This window comes from Nipponia nippon, unplaced genomic scaffold (assembly GCF_047370975.1).
Source record: "Nipponia nippon isolate SJK-2023a ecotype South Korea unplaced genomic scaffold, ASM4737097v1 scaffold_10, whole genome shotgun sequence".
Classification (NCBI taxonomy): domain Eukaryota; kingdom Metazoa; phylum Chordata; class Aves; order Pelecaniformes; family Threskiornithidae; genus Nipponia; species Nipponia nippon.
Window position 1 is genome coordinate 19,206,421 of NW_028262291.1, and position 17,798 is coordinate 19,224,218.

Here is a 17,798-nt window from a genome sequence, read left to right on the forward strand (position 1 = left end):
TGTATTATTTAAAAATCCATTAAAAAAAAATTGTATCAACTATTTCTGTCCAAAACCTGGCACAGAGGAAAAGATAAGTGGAAGACTTTTTTTTTTTACCTGGAGTTGGATTGGGTGCTCCAATGCAATTCAGTCTTCCCTGGATGCAAGAGCTGTAAGAGAGGGAAAAACATATTTTATTTTTTCTTCTCAAATCATGTACTGAGATTGAGAGCTACTTCTCTCTTGTCAAGTTTCAGAATTTTTGAAGGAATTCCGGAATGCTGTTTTGCAGTCTCAGGGAAGAATTTCCCTCAATACTACTACTAGTGCTGCTTTCATATGATATCCATTATTGCTTAACAGGAAAAATCAGTATATATATGAAATGAGTACATGTCTCTGCTTGTTACTTTCTCATCAAATCTCCCCTTGCTGCTGTTGTCATAACTTTATGCTTGAAAAATCATGGAATTAAAGAGAAAATGCACCTAAATACAATTGCTTTATCAATCTGGAAATATAGAATCATAGAATCATGTAGGTTGGAAAAGACCCTTAAGATCATCAAGTCCACCTGTAAACCTAGCGCTGCCAAGTCCACCACTAAACCATATCCCTAAGCATGACACTTACACATCTTTTAAATACGTCTAGGGGTGGAGACTCAACCTCTTCCCTGGGCAGCCTGTTCCAGTGCCTGACTACCCTTTCGGTGAAGAAATTTTTCCTAATATCCAATCTAAACCTCCCCTGGCGCAACTTGAGGCCATTTCCTCTCATCCCATCACTTGCTACTTGGGAGAGAAGACTGACCCCCACGTCACTACAGCCTGCTTTCAGGTAGTTGTAGAGAGCGATAAGGTCTCCCTTGAGCCTCCTTTTCTCCAGGCTAAACAACCCCAGCTCCCTCAGCTGCTCCTCAGAAGACTTGTTCTCTAGACCCTTCACCAGCTTCGTTGCCCTTCTCTGGACACGCTCCAGCACCTCAATGTCTTTCTTGTAGTGAGGGGCCCAAAACTGAACGCAGTACTTGAGGTGCGGCCTCACCAGTGCCTAGTACAGGGGCACTGTCACCTCCCTGGTCCTGCTGGCCACACTGTTTCTGATACAAGCCAGGATGCCATTGGCCTTCTTGGCCACCTGGGCACACTGCTGGCTCATATTCAGCTGGCTGTCGACCAACACCCCCAGGTCCTTTTCCGCCAGGCAGCTCTCCAGCCACCCTTCCCCAAGCCTGTAGCGTTGCATGGGGTTGTTGTGACCCAAGTGCAGGACCCGGCACTTGGCCTTGTTGAACCTCATATGATTGGCCTCGGCTCATCAATCCAGCCTGTCCAGATCCCTCTGTAGAGCCTTCCTACCCTCCAGCACATCAACACTTCCACCAAATTTGGCGTCATATGCAAATCCCCTCATCCAGATCATTGATAAAGATACTGAACAGAACTGGCCCCAATACTGAGCCCTGGGGAACACCACTTGTGACCGGCTGCCAACTGGATTTAACTCCATTAACGCCACAACTCTTTGGGCCCGGCCATCCAGCCAGTTCTTTACCTAGCAAAGAGTACACCCATTCAAACCATGAGCAGCTACTTTCTCCAGGAGAATGCTGTGGGAAAAGGTGTCTAAGGCTTTACTGAAGTCCAGGTAGACAACATCCACAGCCTTTCCCTCATCCACTAGGTGGGTCACATTGTCACAAAAGAAGATCAGGTTAGTCAAGCAGGACCTGCCTTTCATAAACCCATGCTGACTGGGCCTGATCAGCTCGTTGTCCTGTACGTGCCATGTGACGGCACTCAGGATGACCTGCTCCATGACCTTCCCCAGCAGGGGAGGTCACACTGGCAGGCCTGTAGTTCCCTGGATCCTCCTTCCAGTCCTTCTTGTAGATGGGCTTCACATTTGCTAACCTCCAGTTCACTGGGACCTCCCCAGTTAGCCAGGACTGCTGATAAACGATTGAAAGTGTCTTGGTGAGCACTTCCACCAGCTTCCCCAGTACTCTTCGGTGGATTCCATCTGGTCCCATAGACTTGTGTATGTCTAAGTGGTGTAGCAGGTCGCTAACCGTTTCCCCTTGGGTTATGGAGGCTTCATTCTGCTCCCTGTCTCTGTCTTCTAGCTCAGGGGAATATTCTTAAAAGTTGAAAATAAAGTGGAAAAAGAAATGAGAGCGCATTTGTATTGAAATTCAGGCAAGGCAGGGTGAGACCAGTTTAAATGTAGCAGATTTTAATGAGTATATACATATAGTATTGCTTGAGTGTTTTGCAGAAGATTCACTTACCATAAAAGCCCATCTTCATGGACAACTTCTCCAAATGGTATGGGAGATCCTCTGTAGTAGCAGGGGCATTCATTAGCAGGCACACATTTGCCACTCTCATCCATGTAAGTTCCATTTACGCAGGTGCAACCATCAACTGGGACAAACTTAATGTTGCATGTGACATCAGGCTCACTCAGAGACCGACAAGTGGGTTGACAGGACGAGATGTCATAGCTGTAGCTTAGGGATTTGGGACATGAGGTGGTGTATTTTGCTTGAGATAGGAAAATAGAACAGGTTTGTTAATCCCAGATGGTAATTTCTGGTGGGGAAAAAGAAACCATAGGTAGTAGAAATAACATGTAAACAATACTGTATACCTCTGCCTATATTGCATCTTTCATGTAAATGTATTTCTGAATACTTTCATAGTTAGACCTGAAAAGCTACTGTACAAGTGGAATAAGTGACGCATGCAAAGATGAAACTATTTTTTCAAATGCAATTCTGGAAAGAAACCTCCATTTGGCACTGCCATTCATTGCCAAGACTTCCAAACCTTTTGAAGTACGAGACAAGATGTCTCACTGAATGTCTCCTGGTATGCTGAAAACAGACCTACTGGATCAGTGGAACCCAGCATGCAGCTTCAGAGACCTTTCATTTGCAAGTGTTCTGCTTAGTATTACTAGTATTGTAATTCTAATATGTCACATTTTCTCTATAATAACTTGTGAGACATAAAGCTGTAGTGAAATTCAAAGTTGCACAGAAACAGGTGGAGGCACTTCCATATCAGCAGTCTCTTTCCTAAGCAAGCTATGTCTCTCATTTATTCATATTCACTCTTGCTAGCAATGGATTGATTCTCAGAGAACATCAGAGAATTACCTCCAGGAGTGCACTTAACAAAATCCCTTCCTCAAGACTTACTATATTTGTCTAGAAATCAATATAAAGTAATCCCCAATCAGCAGTTTTTATTGATGTGTGTTCTTAGGAAAGGGGATAGTTAAGAGTACTTACAGCAGACATCAGTCCTCCATCCGTGCAGCTGGATTCCTTTTGCAGCACAAGCTCTCACGTAGGAAGACAGGGTTGCACACAGACAGTCCTCACTGTTTTCACAGTTACATGTGTCAAACATGCAGTTCTAAGAATGCAGAGAAAAATAAAGTCTCAGTACTGGTAATACTGTCAATCTAAAAAAAAAACAACCCAACATTATCTTTCTGGTCTTATGCACTAATCCTTCTTCAGCTATTCTCACTCATAGACAGTACTAACATAGCTTTATCACTTTCCAGTCTGTCTAAGTTTCCTGGCAGGGGAGAATGAAGGTAATGGAAATTCAGTCAGTATTATTTTTACTATTGGGAAATAGTGGGCTTAAAGTCTATTGTACATTTAACAGCTTCATGTTCCTCTGAACCATATTTACAAATATGCTGCACAACAGCATACAAAGCTCTATTCACAGTACACAGTCTAGACACATCATTTCACCAGTGTCCATGCCTGGATGATTCATAGTAAGAAGAAAGATTGGCAACACATTGAGAGCAGAATGATGATAATTAGCTAATGGACTTTCTCTGCCAAGTAGTTATTAATGAGATACGAGGCTGATGAGACAGCAATTCACTGATATTTAGACAAGCATTTCACATGCCTTTACATACACTTCCTACTGTATGTGTATATCCATCCAGGAGTAAATAGCTGCTTTTTCATTTGCAAGCAAGTCAGGATCTTGAAGCCAAGAATGACAAGTGAAATAAGGTAATGTTACAACACAAACAGAAACACATGTTGAAAAAAGGAAGTGCTGCTGTACAGAAATGAAAACACAGGCATCACATAAGACAAAAGACATGACTGGAACAGCCCTTTTCTGGTAGCTAGTTGTAATGATCCTATTTCTATTGTTTGTCAAGGGAAAAACAGTCTAACAAAGTACCATGTGGTAAACAGAGGGATTCACTGCATAGTGACAACCACCAAAAGGTCCTTTGCTGTCCGTTAGTAGTCCACACCAATGCTGAGCATATTTTTCTGTGAAGAGAACAAACAATACAAATGCACATTACTCTTTGCATTTCATTAGTCACAAAACCACACTGCCCTGGTCTATGAAGCCAGTTCTGAAATTACATCAAATCTCTCCTTCTCCTGTCTTTTTTTCACTATACAGTTTCCTTCAGTTATGTTTCTGTGACTCTTCCTTTACTTTGTTACTTATGCTTAGTGCTTTCATTTTGAATATTTGCTTCTGATTTCAGATGTATGTTTTTACCAAGTATATAAGTCTTTATTCTCTTATCTTTGCTTTCCAATGGATGTGTTTTCCTTAGGGATGAGCAAAAAAATCCTACAAAAAATTCTAAGCAGCACGCACCATTATCAATGCTGAGTGCACAAGGGTTCTCAAAACTGCGCTGGATATTAGGGCATGAAGCCTGAGTTCCCCACGTGTTGGCAAATGCTGTTGCTGTTCCTTCAATTATTCCACTTGTGGCCTTGAAGTCATCAGTTTGGATATTATTGAAATTTCCACAGAGACCTGTTGAAAAGCAGTGAAAAGTTTATACTGTTTATATTAGACAAACGATATTAAACAAGATGTTCTTATATTTCATTCACTTACCACAGGTCTGGTCTTTGAAAATAGGATCCAGTCGAACAAACACTTGCATGATGGGTGTGATTTGGATTTCAAGGTGGACACCAAAGTTTGTCTGCATGATGATGAAGAATGATGAAGGTCTGAACACGGTGACATTAGCTACAGATGAAAAACAGAATGATGACTTTCTGAAAGAGGTCGAATGCTGGAAACAGTGCATAATTATACTATTCTTGAATTTCTGTTGCAATTGTTGCAAATTCTGAGGTGAAATAAAGCCAATCTTTATGAAAATGAATCAGAAACATAAATAAAAACTTACAGTTCAGAATTTGCTTGTAACTGTATGGCACTGAGCATTAAAAAGAATACTTCTATTTTTGTTTCTAAGCTTGTACAGCACACATTGGAACCCTCCCTCCACTGGTGAGGGAAAATAAGCAGGTCTGGAGGTCAGAGATAATGCATAGAGTCATTAGTTGTTGAGACAGAGAGCAAAAATCAGATTTCTGTTTGAGGAAGTGTGAGCACAGGGGTGGTAAGTTAAAAAAAAACCAAACAAACAGAGGTAGAAGAGGTAAACAGATGTCTTCTGTGTTCAATTTTGGGCAGTGAGAAGGAAGTGAACCTTACAGTGATCAAATCAGGAGAGTGCAAATGCTGTTCGCTTCTGTTTGAACTCTTGCCTATGCTTGTACTGCCTCCCATTTCTTTATGACACCAAACTTCCCACTTCTACTTCAAAAGCACTTGTGTGACTCAGGAACTATCCCAAAGAGAACCAAGGTGTGAACATGCAGGTTCTGAACAACTCACAGTCCTTTTATCTTCCATAGTTTAAGAAAATAAGCAGGTGTGGAGTTGAAGTTCTGAGCTTATAGCTAACAGACTGTTAGAGAAAAAAATACCTGCTGAGATGGGCAGCTGGGTGTAGATTGAGTTCACAAACACACCACCATCAGGTTTGACCTCGATGAGCTGATAAGGAAGAGGAACAAGAGGTAACTGTGTGTGGAGGATAACTATAGTCCAAAGAGTAATAATGGTGATGACTCCAGTGATATTAATTAAAAAGATATTAAATAAAAAGGGTAGTTTTTTGTGATTTCACCTCCTCCCTCTTTCCACTTTGTACATTTTACTAATTTTCCCTCCCATAAAAGAATTATTTTTAAAGAGACTTTCTCAAGTCCTTAGGGAATGACATCATCTTGGTTTCTTTGAACACATCTTTGTGATGAATTACTGAGTGGTCCCTTACTGTTGTACTTGCAGTTTCTAACCTAAAAGATCATGGGTTTTCCATCTAATTGGCAGAGAAAATAGCTTCTTTCTGATTTGTGAGTACAATGTTTTTCTTAATGAACTTCCACAAAGCCGAATTCATGGCTGATCTGATTTTCATTAAAAAATCAATTTCTTTCCACTTGATTAAAAATAACATGTACTTATTGCATATGCTGACCATTTGAGAGAGAAATGCAGTTCCCTGACTGATTAAGGCCTAGCTTCTTTGCTCCCCATTTTTTCAATACTCATTTCCCATGCTTATTTTGTATTCTTACAGTTTCTCCTTTATTCACGCTGAGGGTCACTGTCTTTAAGCATGTCTCAGTGTCTGTTCGGCCACATTTGCGTAGTTCTACCAGGATGGTGAATGATTCTTCTTTACAGTGCTGAAAAAAAATGCCAACAGTTATTTAATGAAAGGCTAATTACAGAAGCTTTCCCTGTAAAATTTTCTCTCAACTCTGAAAAAATATTTCTGTTTCTGCAGACGATGCAGACTCTCCCAAATCCCAGGCCTTATTTGGCCTAAGATTCAGTTTTGCCTTTTGTAATGATGTAAGGAGAGAATTAGAATCTGGTTTTGCATTTTATTTATGATATCCATATTTGAATTTTTTATTCATGCCCACTTCTAATGTTTGATTCAATTCTACTGCATCTCTCATCTTTCTGTAGCTGGTATCAATGCTAGACAAAAATTTCAGATAAAACATTTTTCAGGAGAACAGTAACATACAGCATTTTTTTTTTTACTGAATTGTGCAGATAGGGAAAAAAGAAAGCAAAGAACAAACAGAAAAAGCCCCTAAAAGATCAAAACATTTCACTTGCGCATTGCTGTAATTAAATATTTTTATTATAATTAACTTCTAATTTTTCTATTTCTTTTGACTTATTTTTAAATCTTTAAAAATGTTCAGAACCTTAATGAAATATATTGGTTGACTTGAACTGATTTTCTGTATTTGAACTTCCCAGAAATGAAATAAAAAAGTTAGTCTTATAAATTCAACTTTTTTTTTTTTTTTCAGAACTGTTAGTGTAATTTTTCAGACTTGTATCATTTGACCCAACACCATACAATACATTAACATGGTAAAAATTATGCATCTCAGTGAGAAAGCTGGATAAATCACACTGAAGAATGTAGACTAAGCAAGTTCTTAAAAAAGGTAATGCTCTTCAGCAATTACTACATCACAGAACTGGAAATTCCTCAGTAAACACCATATACTGTTGCATGACATCCTCATAGTTAACAGATGATTGTCATTTGAATGGCAGCATATGTTCTAGTAAACATCTGGCTAAGGGAGAGGCGATTTAACGTCTGTATGTCAAAAGAGGTAAGTTTCAAAAGTGTTGATTGAGATTACCTTTTCTTTCTACAAACGTATAAGGCTTTATAACCTAGTAAAATCTGATTCCCACCTTAGAAAGGACGTAAGTGCAGTCTCCATGGTGATCATAGTGTTTTTTATCGTATGTGGAAATGTGCGAACCTCCCTCTACTGAACATGTTCCTGGGCATGACATGTCTTGGCAGCTCCACTGGCCTCCATTACAGGTACTGGAAGAGAGAGAATAAAGTTATCGGAAATCAGTAACAGTGGTCCAGAGTAAAAGGAATTACAGTGATATTAGGTTCAACTATTTTGCTTCTGTTTCTCCCTTAAATCTAGGTTTAAGACTTTTCAAAACATTGTGAACATGTGTAAAAGGAATGACTCCGGTATGCATTCACTTTGCTTATTTAATTGTTTTCCTTCTTTGAGCAGCTGAACTCTCCAGCAACGGGTATAGGGTGAGTAATTATTTGTTTTTTGCAGCTAATATAAAGCACAATGACAAATCAAAATCTCTTCTGTTTTGTTATACGAATGTATCAGAAACTAACAGATATGTAACCCCATGTCTGCTCCTGATGCAAAGCATATCTGTTTTCTAAGGTGATGTGGTAGTGCACAGGTACAGGATTAATAATTGTGAAATCGAGGTTGTATTGTGTCATCCCTTGCTTTCTCCAGAGAAAATAAATATTTGCAAATACATAAATGGCTGCAACTTCATTCCCCTTAGAGAAGTCCAAATGTTTGAACAAAATAAACAAAGAGGAATCATTTTAATTGACTGGTGAGAAATCTAAACATTGTAAATCCTTGCTTTGATCACCTTGAGTTAGAGTGCAAAGCTAGTTAAGGCTGTTGCTAAATAAAACAAAGAATGTTCTTTAGGGGTATTTTGGAACTGTAGCGGTCAGTTAAATACACATATCAATTACCAATGATGCAATTGCATATAATAAATCATTAAACTCATTAAATATATGAGAGGAAATAGTAAGTTAAAAAAGTAACAAAGGTTACCAGGAATGGCATTGCTCTGAAAAAGAAGTTCCTGTAGCGTAGGTGTTGCCATTGTAAACACAGGAGCACTGCTGATGGGGAATGCAGCCAGAATTGTTGATGTCATCAAATACATATCCTAGATTAAAAAAAAAAAAGACAAAACCTTGATCAATTAAAGATGCATTTCCTATACACCATTTTTGTTTGTTACAAATCCTAAATATGATCTTAGAGACAGATCTGCAGCTGTTGTGAATGGACATGCCTATGCTGATGACAGTAGGACTATGCCAGTTTGCACAGTGAAGGATTCAACCTTTGTATTCTTAAATTCCACCTGCTTTGAAAGAGGGGCTTACTGTAGCACAGGTGGCTTGTTGAGAGACTGGTTTTGATCTATTTGCTGTTCTGCTTTCCTGCTTTCTGAATATTGCACATGTTTTGGCAATTAATTCAGATATCTTTTCGCAGCTGAGACATGACAAATGCTTGTCACTTGCACCTGTGATAAATGCAAATACAGGAGGCTTAAACCCCATGGAACCTGCCCAAATCTTACAGGTAAGCTGTTGCTGTTCTTTGAGATCATAGACATGAGTACATAAGAACTTGCCTGGGGGGCAGAAACAACCATCCACACAGTGTTCTTCACAAAACTGAGATCGTTCAGGATTGGTGCATGTGTCAGCACAGGGGGAGCTGCACTCCTGGTACTGCATGTTGTAAGGACACTTCTTGGCTGAAATTTTAAAGAGATTTTTTTTTTTCAGTCAAAAGTATTTCTAGTTCACTGTATATGAAAATACTTATATTCATTTAAGTTTTTCAGTAGACATAAAGCCACACTAAACTGCAGATCCACTGCCAGCTCTCAAAATTTCCAGGCTTAGTCACTCAGATCCATGTTTTACAGTTGAGATGTGCTTTCCATGACTGTCTGGTGCTGAACTGGCTCAATGACTGGATTTCTGGGGACAGCAAGGTAATGACCCCACAAAGTCAGCAAGGCCTGTGTTTCTACTGAAGATGCTTTTCTTATGAACACCTGTATTGCTAGTGAAATGTAAGACTTAAGTTCCTAAAGCTTTAATATACTTGCATTTTCCAGATACCATTGGAAGGGCAAATAGTACCTCATGAGGTTTTGTTTTGGAGCAAATGCTGGTGACCGTATCAACAGCTACAACCCATAATCTAATATGTGTTTAATTCAGTGCAAATCTCTATGAAGATTACAGTGGTACAAACTCACTCCCAACCAAGAGGAGATAAATAAGTGCTTAACCAGCCAAACACCTGTGAAGACCCGATCAGTTAATAATTGAGAATAAAAAATGCTGTAGCCACCATGAGAACAGGAGAGAAACAGGAATACAAGCAAGCAAGTACCCCTCATTCTTTCTCCTTTATTTGCTTCCTTTACTGCTCCAGTTCATTAAATAACACTTTGACTCTCAATTAGAGTATCCATGTAAGTCTTTGACCGTGTTTAATCCAGTTTGCATTAAAATCCTTAGCTCTTCTGCTGAAGTGTTCATGCTGGAACTTGTCCATCAGAACCCTCTGGAGAATACAGTCTTGAATGACCTGTAAATTCTCATGCATCCTCAGCATCATTTGAGAGCTTGTTGCTTGTTAGTTACTGAACATAAAGTAAAGCTATCTCCACTGATACTTACGACACAGTTTTGGTGTTCTCCAGTTCAGAGGATGCCCACCAGCATGAGCACACTGCCGGGAGTATTCAGCAAAGGTGTCACAGATACATGAGGCATTTTTAGACTCTTCAGAGCGGCACAAGTCATCTTGGCAAGCCATAATGTACTCTCTAACATCAACTAGGTCATTACACTCTGCAAATGCAGAGCTGGTCAATGTTTGCTGGCATATGTCATCCTTGGGAGAAAAAAAAATTAAACAACTTCCAGAAAATAGAAAGGTGCAATTTTTTTATATTGTTACTTTGTATAATTATTTGTTGATAGAATCTTACATCCCTTTTTAACTTGCTGTTGCCCAAGGGCTTTGCCTGTTGACCCATCTGAAGCTGTAGAAGGGTACAGATAAATTTGAAAGAAAAATAAAAGAATAGTCAAAAGATCCTTACAAAGTTGTCAGTGCAATTATCTGGCAGGGTAGAAGTGGAGTCTTCACAGTGTTCTGTTGGTCCATCCATTTTCTGCATATTCCCAAACTGCAAGGCTGTCATCTTAATATCTGTACAAAAGAAATTTAATAATGAAGGTTGGGTTTTTTTGTTCAATGCAACTGCCTGTTATCTTTTTCTCCTCTCAAGAATTCTGCTCAAGACTGGTTAAGGCAGCTAGTTCCCTTAAGTCTTTAAATTTGATCATCATCCCTTCCAAAGGAAGAACTACATCACTGTCTCAATTTACCTTTGCACAGCACCGTGGAAAAAGTAAACATTAGAAAATTATTCTCAGCCTATTACATCTAGATGCAAACTAAGGTTTCTACCAGAAAAATAACAAACTGTTTTCAGATTATATTGAGCCCACACAGGGAAGAGAGAAAAGAATCTAAACAGGGATTTGGATAATGGAAACTGCTGTGAGACAAAGTTTAGGAAGCTCAAGCTGGGAATAGATAGAATGATGAAGATAAGATCTTATAAAGATTATGCAATTCAGCAGGCAAATGTGGATATGCCAGTTTTAAGACAGAGCTGAAACAATAAATGTACTGACTAGACAATACACTTACTTTTTAAAATTGAATATATTTCTATATTTATTTATGTTATTAGTGAAAATCTGGCTCATTCTTATTGGGTTAGCTGATTAGGTAAATAAAACCATGGCATACAAGAAATATGCAATCAGTTGTTAACACTGGTACTATATTTATACTTAAAGTACTAAATCACATTATCTGATCTCTCTACTACATATTTTTCAACAAAGGTTGAATCATATCTTCTGGGTAAATCATTTAACAGGATAGGAAAGAAGAATGCTGATGATGTTAGAGTTAAGAGAATACAAAAAAAAAGCATGTTGGAGACTACAGAAACCAATTTTTATTATTTAAAAAACTTACTGTTTGAATAGAACTCATTGTAAATTGGAAAGCCATTGAAGTCCCCACAAAGTCCACAGGTTTGATTGGCATATTTCTCATTCAATTCCAGCTAAAATGATGGACAGTAAGTTGACAGAAGTTAGTATAAACATTCTAAAATATATTCAAGACCACTGAAAGCACCTGCACCTGCTGCCTCTAAGTATTTTTCATTAGATCTGTGTAATTTTATTTAACAATCTAATTCAAACCTGGGGATAGAATGAAGAGTTGGCTTGGATTTGATTTACAATGCAGAGTCCAAGCTATTGATGCTACTGATGCAGACTTCAGTTTTCACCACAATATCTATATTGGTCTCAGCTTCTTTCTCTCTATTCATTCTTCAGAAAGAAAATCAAATCCATAGCAAAAATGAAGTCCTAAGAAAGTGAAATTCTGCTAGAAAATGATATTTGAAGGGGTAAGTAGGCCCTACAACAATGTCGATATGTTAATGATACAATGAAAGTGATTTTTCACCCTATTTTAAGCAGACATCTGTTATCCACCAGAAGTAAATCCATATAATCTTCTTTAGGCAAACCTACCTTTATTAAGACAGAATTGCTCAAAAGTATGAGATGGTAAGGCAATAGTAACCTCCTAAACAGACAGGGACTGGCTTAATCAAAGATTAGCTCTGGTCTCTGAAGTTGTAGACAGGTCCAGGAGCAGTTCTTACCAGGATACTGTCATCTTCATTCCACATTAACACAATACCCATTTTGCTGGCAACTTTCACATAAATGCTGCTTTTCTCTATTGTAATTCCAGATTGGCTGTATGGCAGTTGAACTCTGGGAAAAGGCAGAAAGAATGCTAGGTATTTTCTGATCCAGATGTTTGATAAAGAGAAAAAAATGGCTTGTGGTAACCAGCATCTGTAGGGATTCTAAAATAATGCAGTTGTGTGGAAAGAAAAGTGATTAAAAAATAAGATGGTCCAACATCATCAAATATAGATCTGAATTTGGATCCAATCTCTCGGGATTTTTCATCCAAATTTTGTCTTTGAGGTAACACTTAAGGGAAGGATTGATCTACTGTGAAAGGAATTAATAGCAACTTATTGATAATTTCTGTTGGTAAAATTGTCAGATTTATTGAAGAACACATGATTTTTTCCCCACAAATATACCAAACTACTTGGCAAGTTTGAAAAAAAGGCCTGTGTTTACCAAACAAGTGGTGTGAATGAACTTACCTGTTGCTATTGATCATGACAACATCCTTTGTTAGTTCAGCAGCTACACCTTCAAGTTTCATGGTGATACGGTTGATTGTTGGAGCATTTTCTACCACTGTGCGCCTAATCTGGATGTTGAAATCCTCATAGGGAGCATTGCAATGGGATGCAAAAACATAATTACAGAGCCCAGGGAAGGAGAATATGTCTCCGTCAAAGGTCTTGAAGTGGAAGTTGCCCCATGTGCTGCACACACGGCCATTGTGAGCAGGATTGGAAGCTGTGAATTAAAACTAACTGTAAAAAAATGATTTAAAATTCCTAACCTTAACATGGTGAAAATCAACTTATCCAAGACTTCATTTTGTCATTGAATAGTTTTTGCCTGCCTTCATTTGTTATTTTTTATCCATCTATCCATTATAAAACTGTGTATTCATTCTTCATTCATCTTATATCCATTACTCATCTTATATACCCTTATATTACCCTTATTATATACCCTTATATTACCCTTACTATATACCGTTATATACCCTTACCTTATTATATACACTTATTACCCTTATATACCCTTATATATACCTTATAATGGTTATAGTTATGTTCAGCTAGAGCTTTATTATTTGTCCACATTTCAGCTAAGATAACAGTTCAATATTATGTTTCTTAACCACCCTCTTTCTCCTCTTAATAATCCATGACTTCCTTTACCAGTGCCTATTCCTATTTGTATTAGATTCCTCTGTCTACATCCCCTAAAACTGATAACTTATTGAATAAATTTCATTTCCTTTACTTACGTATTATTACTGGATTTGTCAGCATTGGCTGGATGATGTTCACCTTAGATGAAACTGGAGTAGATGCTAGAAAAAAGTAAGAAAGAAAACAAAATCTAGTATAACAATACCAAAATTTGCACCTAAAATTGACTGAGAAAAGACTAGAAAGTTAATATGCCAGATCCAGTGAAACAATGTTAACCCTGTTTTGTTTTATACAGGCCATGGATCAGGCTAAAAGTGAATACTAAAATTCAAAATGGGGATAATTAAATCAGAAGAAATTGCTTTCAACTGTGATGATCTGCATTGTTTATCTTTTAATTTTGACCCCTTAATGAAACTCTATATTGTGTTAGGAGAGGCAGAAATTCACAGCTCTGCATATTGAAGTGCTTCAGACACACTGAAAAATACAAAGGGTTAAGCTGTACTAAATTATCCTGTTACTGGTACAAAAGCATAGTTGCCTTCTTGTTACACCTCCTCTTTCTAAGGATGGAATAAAAACTTTAATTATCCCCTTTGCTGTCTGTTTAATGTTTTTCTATTAAGAGGCTGAAAACCCTTAGAAATGACCAAAAATCCATTGTACAGGATGATCACAAATCATTACATGGTAAAAATCAATGAAGTTGTGTTGCCATCTTGATTCCTAACATCAGCCGCTGAATTTACAGCTTGCCAAAGTGGTCTGATATCCTTGTTTATAAGGAACCAAACATCCCGCGTGTGTATGCCACTTTGATTTTATATATACATATTCATGCACATATGCATACAACCTCTACAAACACACATTTTTTTCTTAGTTACCTATTATTACACAAATATAACCATACTGTGTGTGTTTAGTAATTGGTATCTAATAAAGATATTACTATTCTTATCTCGAGAGAGGCTTGTTAACACACATTTATCTTTATTTGACATTACTGGCAATATGCTAAGGAGGTTTTTTTTTTACATATTTTTATTATTTAGTAGAGATGTAGCAAATAAACACAAATACACAGTATAAATGAACATACTGTTTTGTTTCTGCTGAACAGCCTCAGTGTATTTGCTTCCTGTTTCCTGTTGGATTTCAATCTGGGCTCCTGTGAAGAAATTGTAAAAAGCATATTAAGTACAATGTCCTGTATCTGAACTTTTAAAGCAAAGCATTTAGATAGGATCAAGGGACCCAGATACATCTCTGTAAGACAAAGGGAAGAGTCCTTTATCACATCAGAAAAAACGAAACAGGCCCCCAAAAAAGGTAAAATGTAATTACAGAAAGAGACTTTCTATTACAAATACACAGAGTTTGAAATCCGAATAACATTTAATGTATATCTGCTTTCTTTGTTTCCCTTAGAACTCACTACAAGGGATTCTAATGACTGGATTACAGCCCTCATTTCAGTGCTGCACTAAATCTCACTAATATGTGAAACAATTACAGGAAGAATTCACAAAATGTAAGAGAGTAATTTATTAAAATTGCTGTGTAATAGCTAGGTAATAATAAAAAAAGGCTCAGAACTGGTTAAAAGAAACAACAGACTTAGGGCTTGATTCAGTAATGGCTGCAGATATTTATATGCCTGTTTCTTTAGTGCCTAAGCATAGGCCCTTTTCTTCTGGAGCAAATCTAAAGCCTCAATCAGGGATCTGGATTTGCTTTACAGCTGGATGCAAGAAGGTACTTCTGAGTGACAATACAAGGGCCCACAGCCTGAGCAGTAACGCAGAAGTAACCAAAAGAACCAGGTTTCCTGTTCTACCCCTCTTCTCACTCTGAGATGGTTCAAACTCACATCATCTCTGCGGAAAGCCTTAAGCATCATACAGCAAGTCTATTCGACCAAGGGTTCTTGCTACCCCACCTGAAGCTGAGACACAGTGCCGAAAAGAGTGGGACAGTGACAAAGGAGGAAAAAATAGGCCATGATCATGTGATCATGACTAGGGCACTCAGCTACATCAAAACTGTCCTATTCTTGTGCCTTGTTTCAAGGACTATTTTTGCACCTCCAGTTAAACGGTTACTGGATCAACTACACGAACTGTCTTCCAGATGAGTTCTCCTTCTCTCTATCATGACTCCATAAGTTTTTAATTCCTTTCCATGCATGGCGCAGCAATACCGTACTAGAGGAGGTATTGGCAAATTTTGAGAGATGACAAATATTGACCTGAACACTTTCATGCCTAGAAAAAGACTGAACCTGAGCTCCTAGGTTGGTGCTCTAAGCTCTTGTCTTTTAGAAGTAAATATGGCAGGCATTTCCTGTAAGAGAAAAATGGCTAAAACTATTTTGGGAAGGCTGAATCCTGTCAGCATGTGATAACCATGCTTGGAACATGTTGACTAACATATTCCTATAACCTGCTAAGCCTAAATCCTCAAAGGATTTAGGTGATGAAATGACTAAAATCTGAATCCTGATCAGAATTACGTGAATGAGCACTCTAGGTGTCTAGAGAATTTCTGAGTCAGAGAAACTGTTTGTGTAATTTAGTCCTAAATTAATCCCCCTTTTTCCTTATACAATAGGTGGGAAGACTTCACTGACTCAGAACTGGATCCATAACACCTATCTCACTGAACAGGGAGCCATATTAGTGGAAGAAGGGGAAATGCCCAAGTCGGGGGTGTGCCATAAACCCCAGTCCCCTTTGGTCCTTACATTCCTTGGTGAGCATTTCCTCCACTTAGGAACCTCAGCCCAGATAGATACCTCCATGAAAGCTGGACAACTACCTTTGCCTTAAAAATAACCAGATCAGGAACACCTTTTTTAAAAAATTATTTTTCTAATGTAACTTCTGTCTGCGCCCACAATATAAGCCAATTGAGTACTTGATCCCAGAGCTGAAGGATGCCTGCCCGAAGGGATTCAAGCCCCCACTCCCAAAGAGGTCCCAAGAGACTGCTGGCTTTGGAGGAGAGAGTTCTGGGCAGCCTCACCATATCTAGGAGTTGTTGCAGTGTCTGCAGTTTCTTTCAGACCTAAGCTTTTTATTCTTTTCTATTTAACTTCATGTGTGACCACTAGTGATGTACAAAGAAGTAACGTAGGACAGAATTTAACCATTTTCCATTTCCTGTTAATCTTTCAGTATCACAGATAATATCATTAGGTAAATACAGTCATATCATTATAAATTATACTGATCAGGTGAGAAAAATTGGTACTGATCAGGTGAGACAAATGCCTCTAAGTCTTAATAATAGTCCAGAATTTGTTCTCACCCAACACATGTATAGGAATCTCAGCAGGCATACAATCATAGAATGTTTGTTTATTTTAGCATGAGAACCTTTATAACAGAGAAAAATATCATATACATGTATTAGGTATTGGAACAGACTGCCCAGGGAAGTGGTGCAATCACAGTCCCTGGAAGTATTCAAAAAACATGTGGATGTGGTGCTTAGGGACATGGTTTAGAGATGGACCAGGTGGTTAGGTTAATGAATGGTTTAGAGATGGACCAGGCAGTTAGGTTAATGGTTGGACTCGATCTCAGAGGTCCTTTCCAACCTTAATCATTTTATGATTCTGTGATTTTGGTCTGTTAATTTTTCTCAAGGAAATAGCAGGGGCTTTTGTTTACTTAGCAAATACATCATACCCAAGGAAATTCTAGCTGCATTGGTTTATTCAGCAATTGCACAATACAACATTGTTGACCATTATGAAATTAAGTGTCTCTCAGTTGTAAGAATAGTCAAGATCATTTACTATTTGATAATTTGGGAACAGACCTAATTATCAAGAATATTTCTGGATGCACCTTGCTACATCTATATCCAGCTGCCAATCCACATATGCAGTTATCGTTACAATCAATTTATAAAAGTTAGTATTTGACCTAAAACATAAAGTCAGGCACAGAATGTCTGCGGAGATGGCATGGGACTGGGCCAATATTATTTAGTCACTCAGGACACCTGAAAATATTTTCCACAGAATGTGATTCAAATAAAGAGGAGTTTGCTGGACACTGTCTAACCACTACTCATTTTTCAAAGCAATTTATCAGATTAACATTGCACAGTACAAATAACTTTCTTGCTCAATGAATGGCTGAAGATGCTTTTGACTGACATAAGCAATGCTTTTGACTGACGTTGACTAAACATAAGCTTATACTCTGACTGTTGTATTTTGTGCTTAAATCAACTTGCCAATATTTTAGTGTTTATTTCACAAACTGTAAAGTAGCCTAA

The 17,798-nt window shown here is 38.0% G+C and overlaps 1 protein-coding gene across 1 annotated transcript in view; it reads right to left on the reverse strand.

Annotated features, from left to right (window-relative positions):
• Positions 1-17,798, reverse strand: part of LOC104010739 (uncharacterized) — a 48,806-nt gene that overhangs the window by 27,592 nt on the left and 3,416 nt on the right. Inside the window, exons 3-20 of the mRNA XM_087745793.1 lie at positions 14,608-14,676; positions 13,595-13,660; positions 12,810-13,071; positions 12,288-12,402; positions 11,582-11,672; positions 10,629-10,738; positions 10,201-10,417; positions 9,135-9,260; positions 8,540-8,657; positions 7,605-7,743; positions 6,449-6,559; positions 5,792-5,861; positions 4,905-5,042; positions 4,656-4,820; positions 4,218-4,312; positions 3,284-3,410; positions 2,276-2,531; positions 100-152 (exon numbers count right to left, since the gene is read on the reverse strand). Of these exons, the coding sequence (XP_087601919.1) occupies positions 100-152; positions 2,276-2,531; positions 3,284-3,410; positions 4,218-4,312; positions 4,656-4,820; positions 4,905-5,042; positions 5,792-5,861; positions 6,449-6,559; positions 7,605-7,743; positions 8,540-8,657; positions 9,135-9,260; positions 10,201-10,417; positions 10,629-10,738; positions 11,582-11,672; positions 12,288-12,402; positions 12,810-13,071; positions 13,595-13,660; positions 14,608-14,676 (2,328 nt within the window). The remainder of the gene's footprint in view (positions 1-99; positions 153-2,275; positions 2,532-3,283; positions 3,411-4,217; positions 4,313-4,655; positions 4,821-4,904; positions 5,043-5,791; positions 5,862-6,448; positions 6,560-7,604; positions 7,744-8,539; positions 8,658-9,134; positions 9,261-10,200; positions 10,418-10,628; positions 10,739-11,581; positions 11,673-12,287; positions 12,403-12,809; positions 13,072-13,594; positions 13,661-14,607; positions 14,677-17,798) is intronic.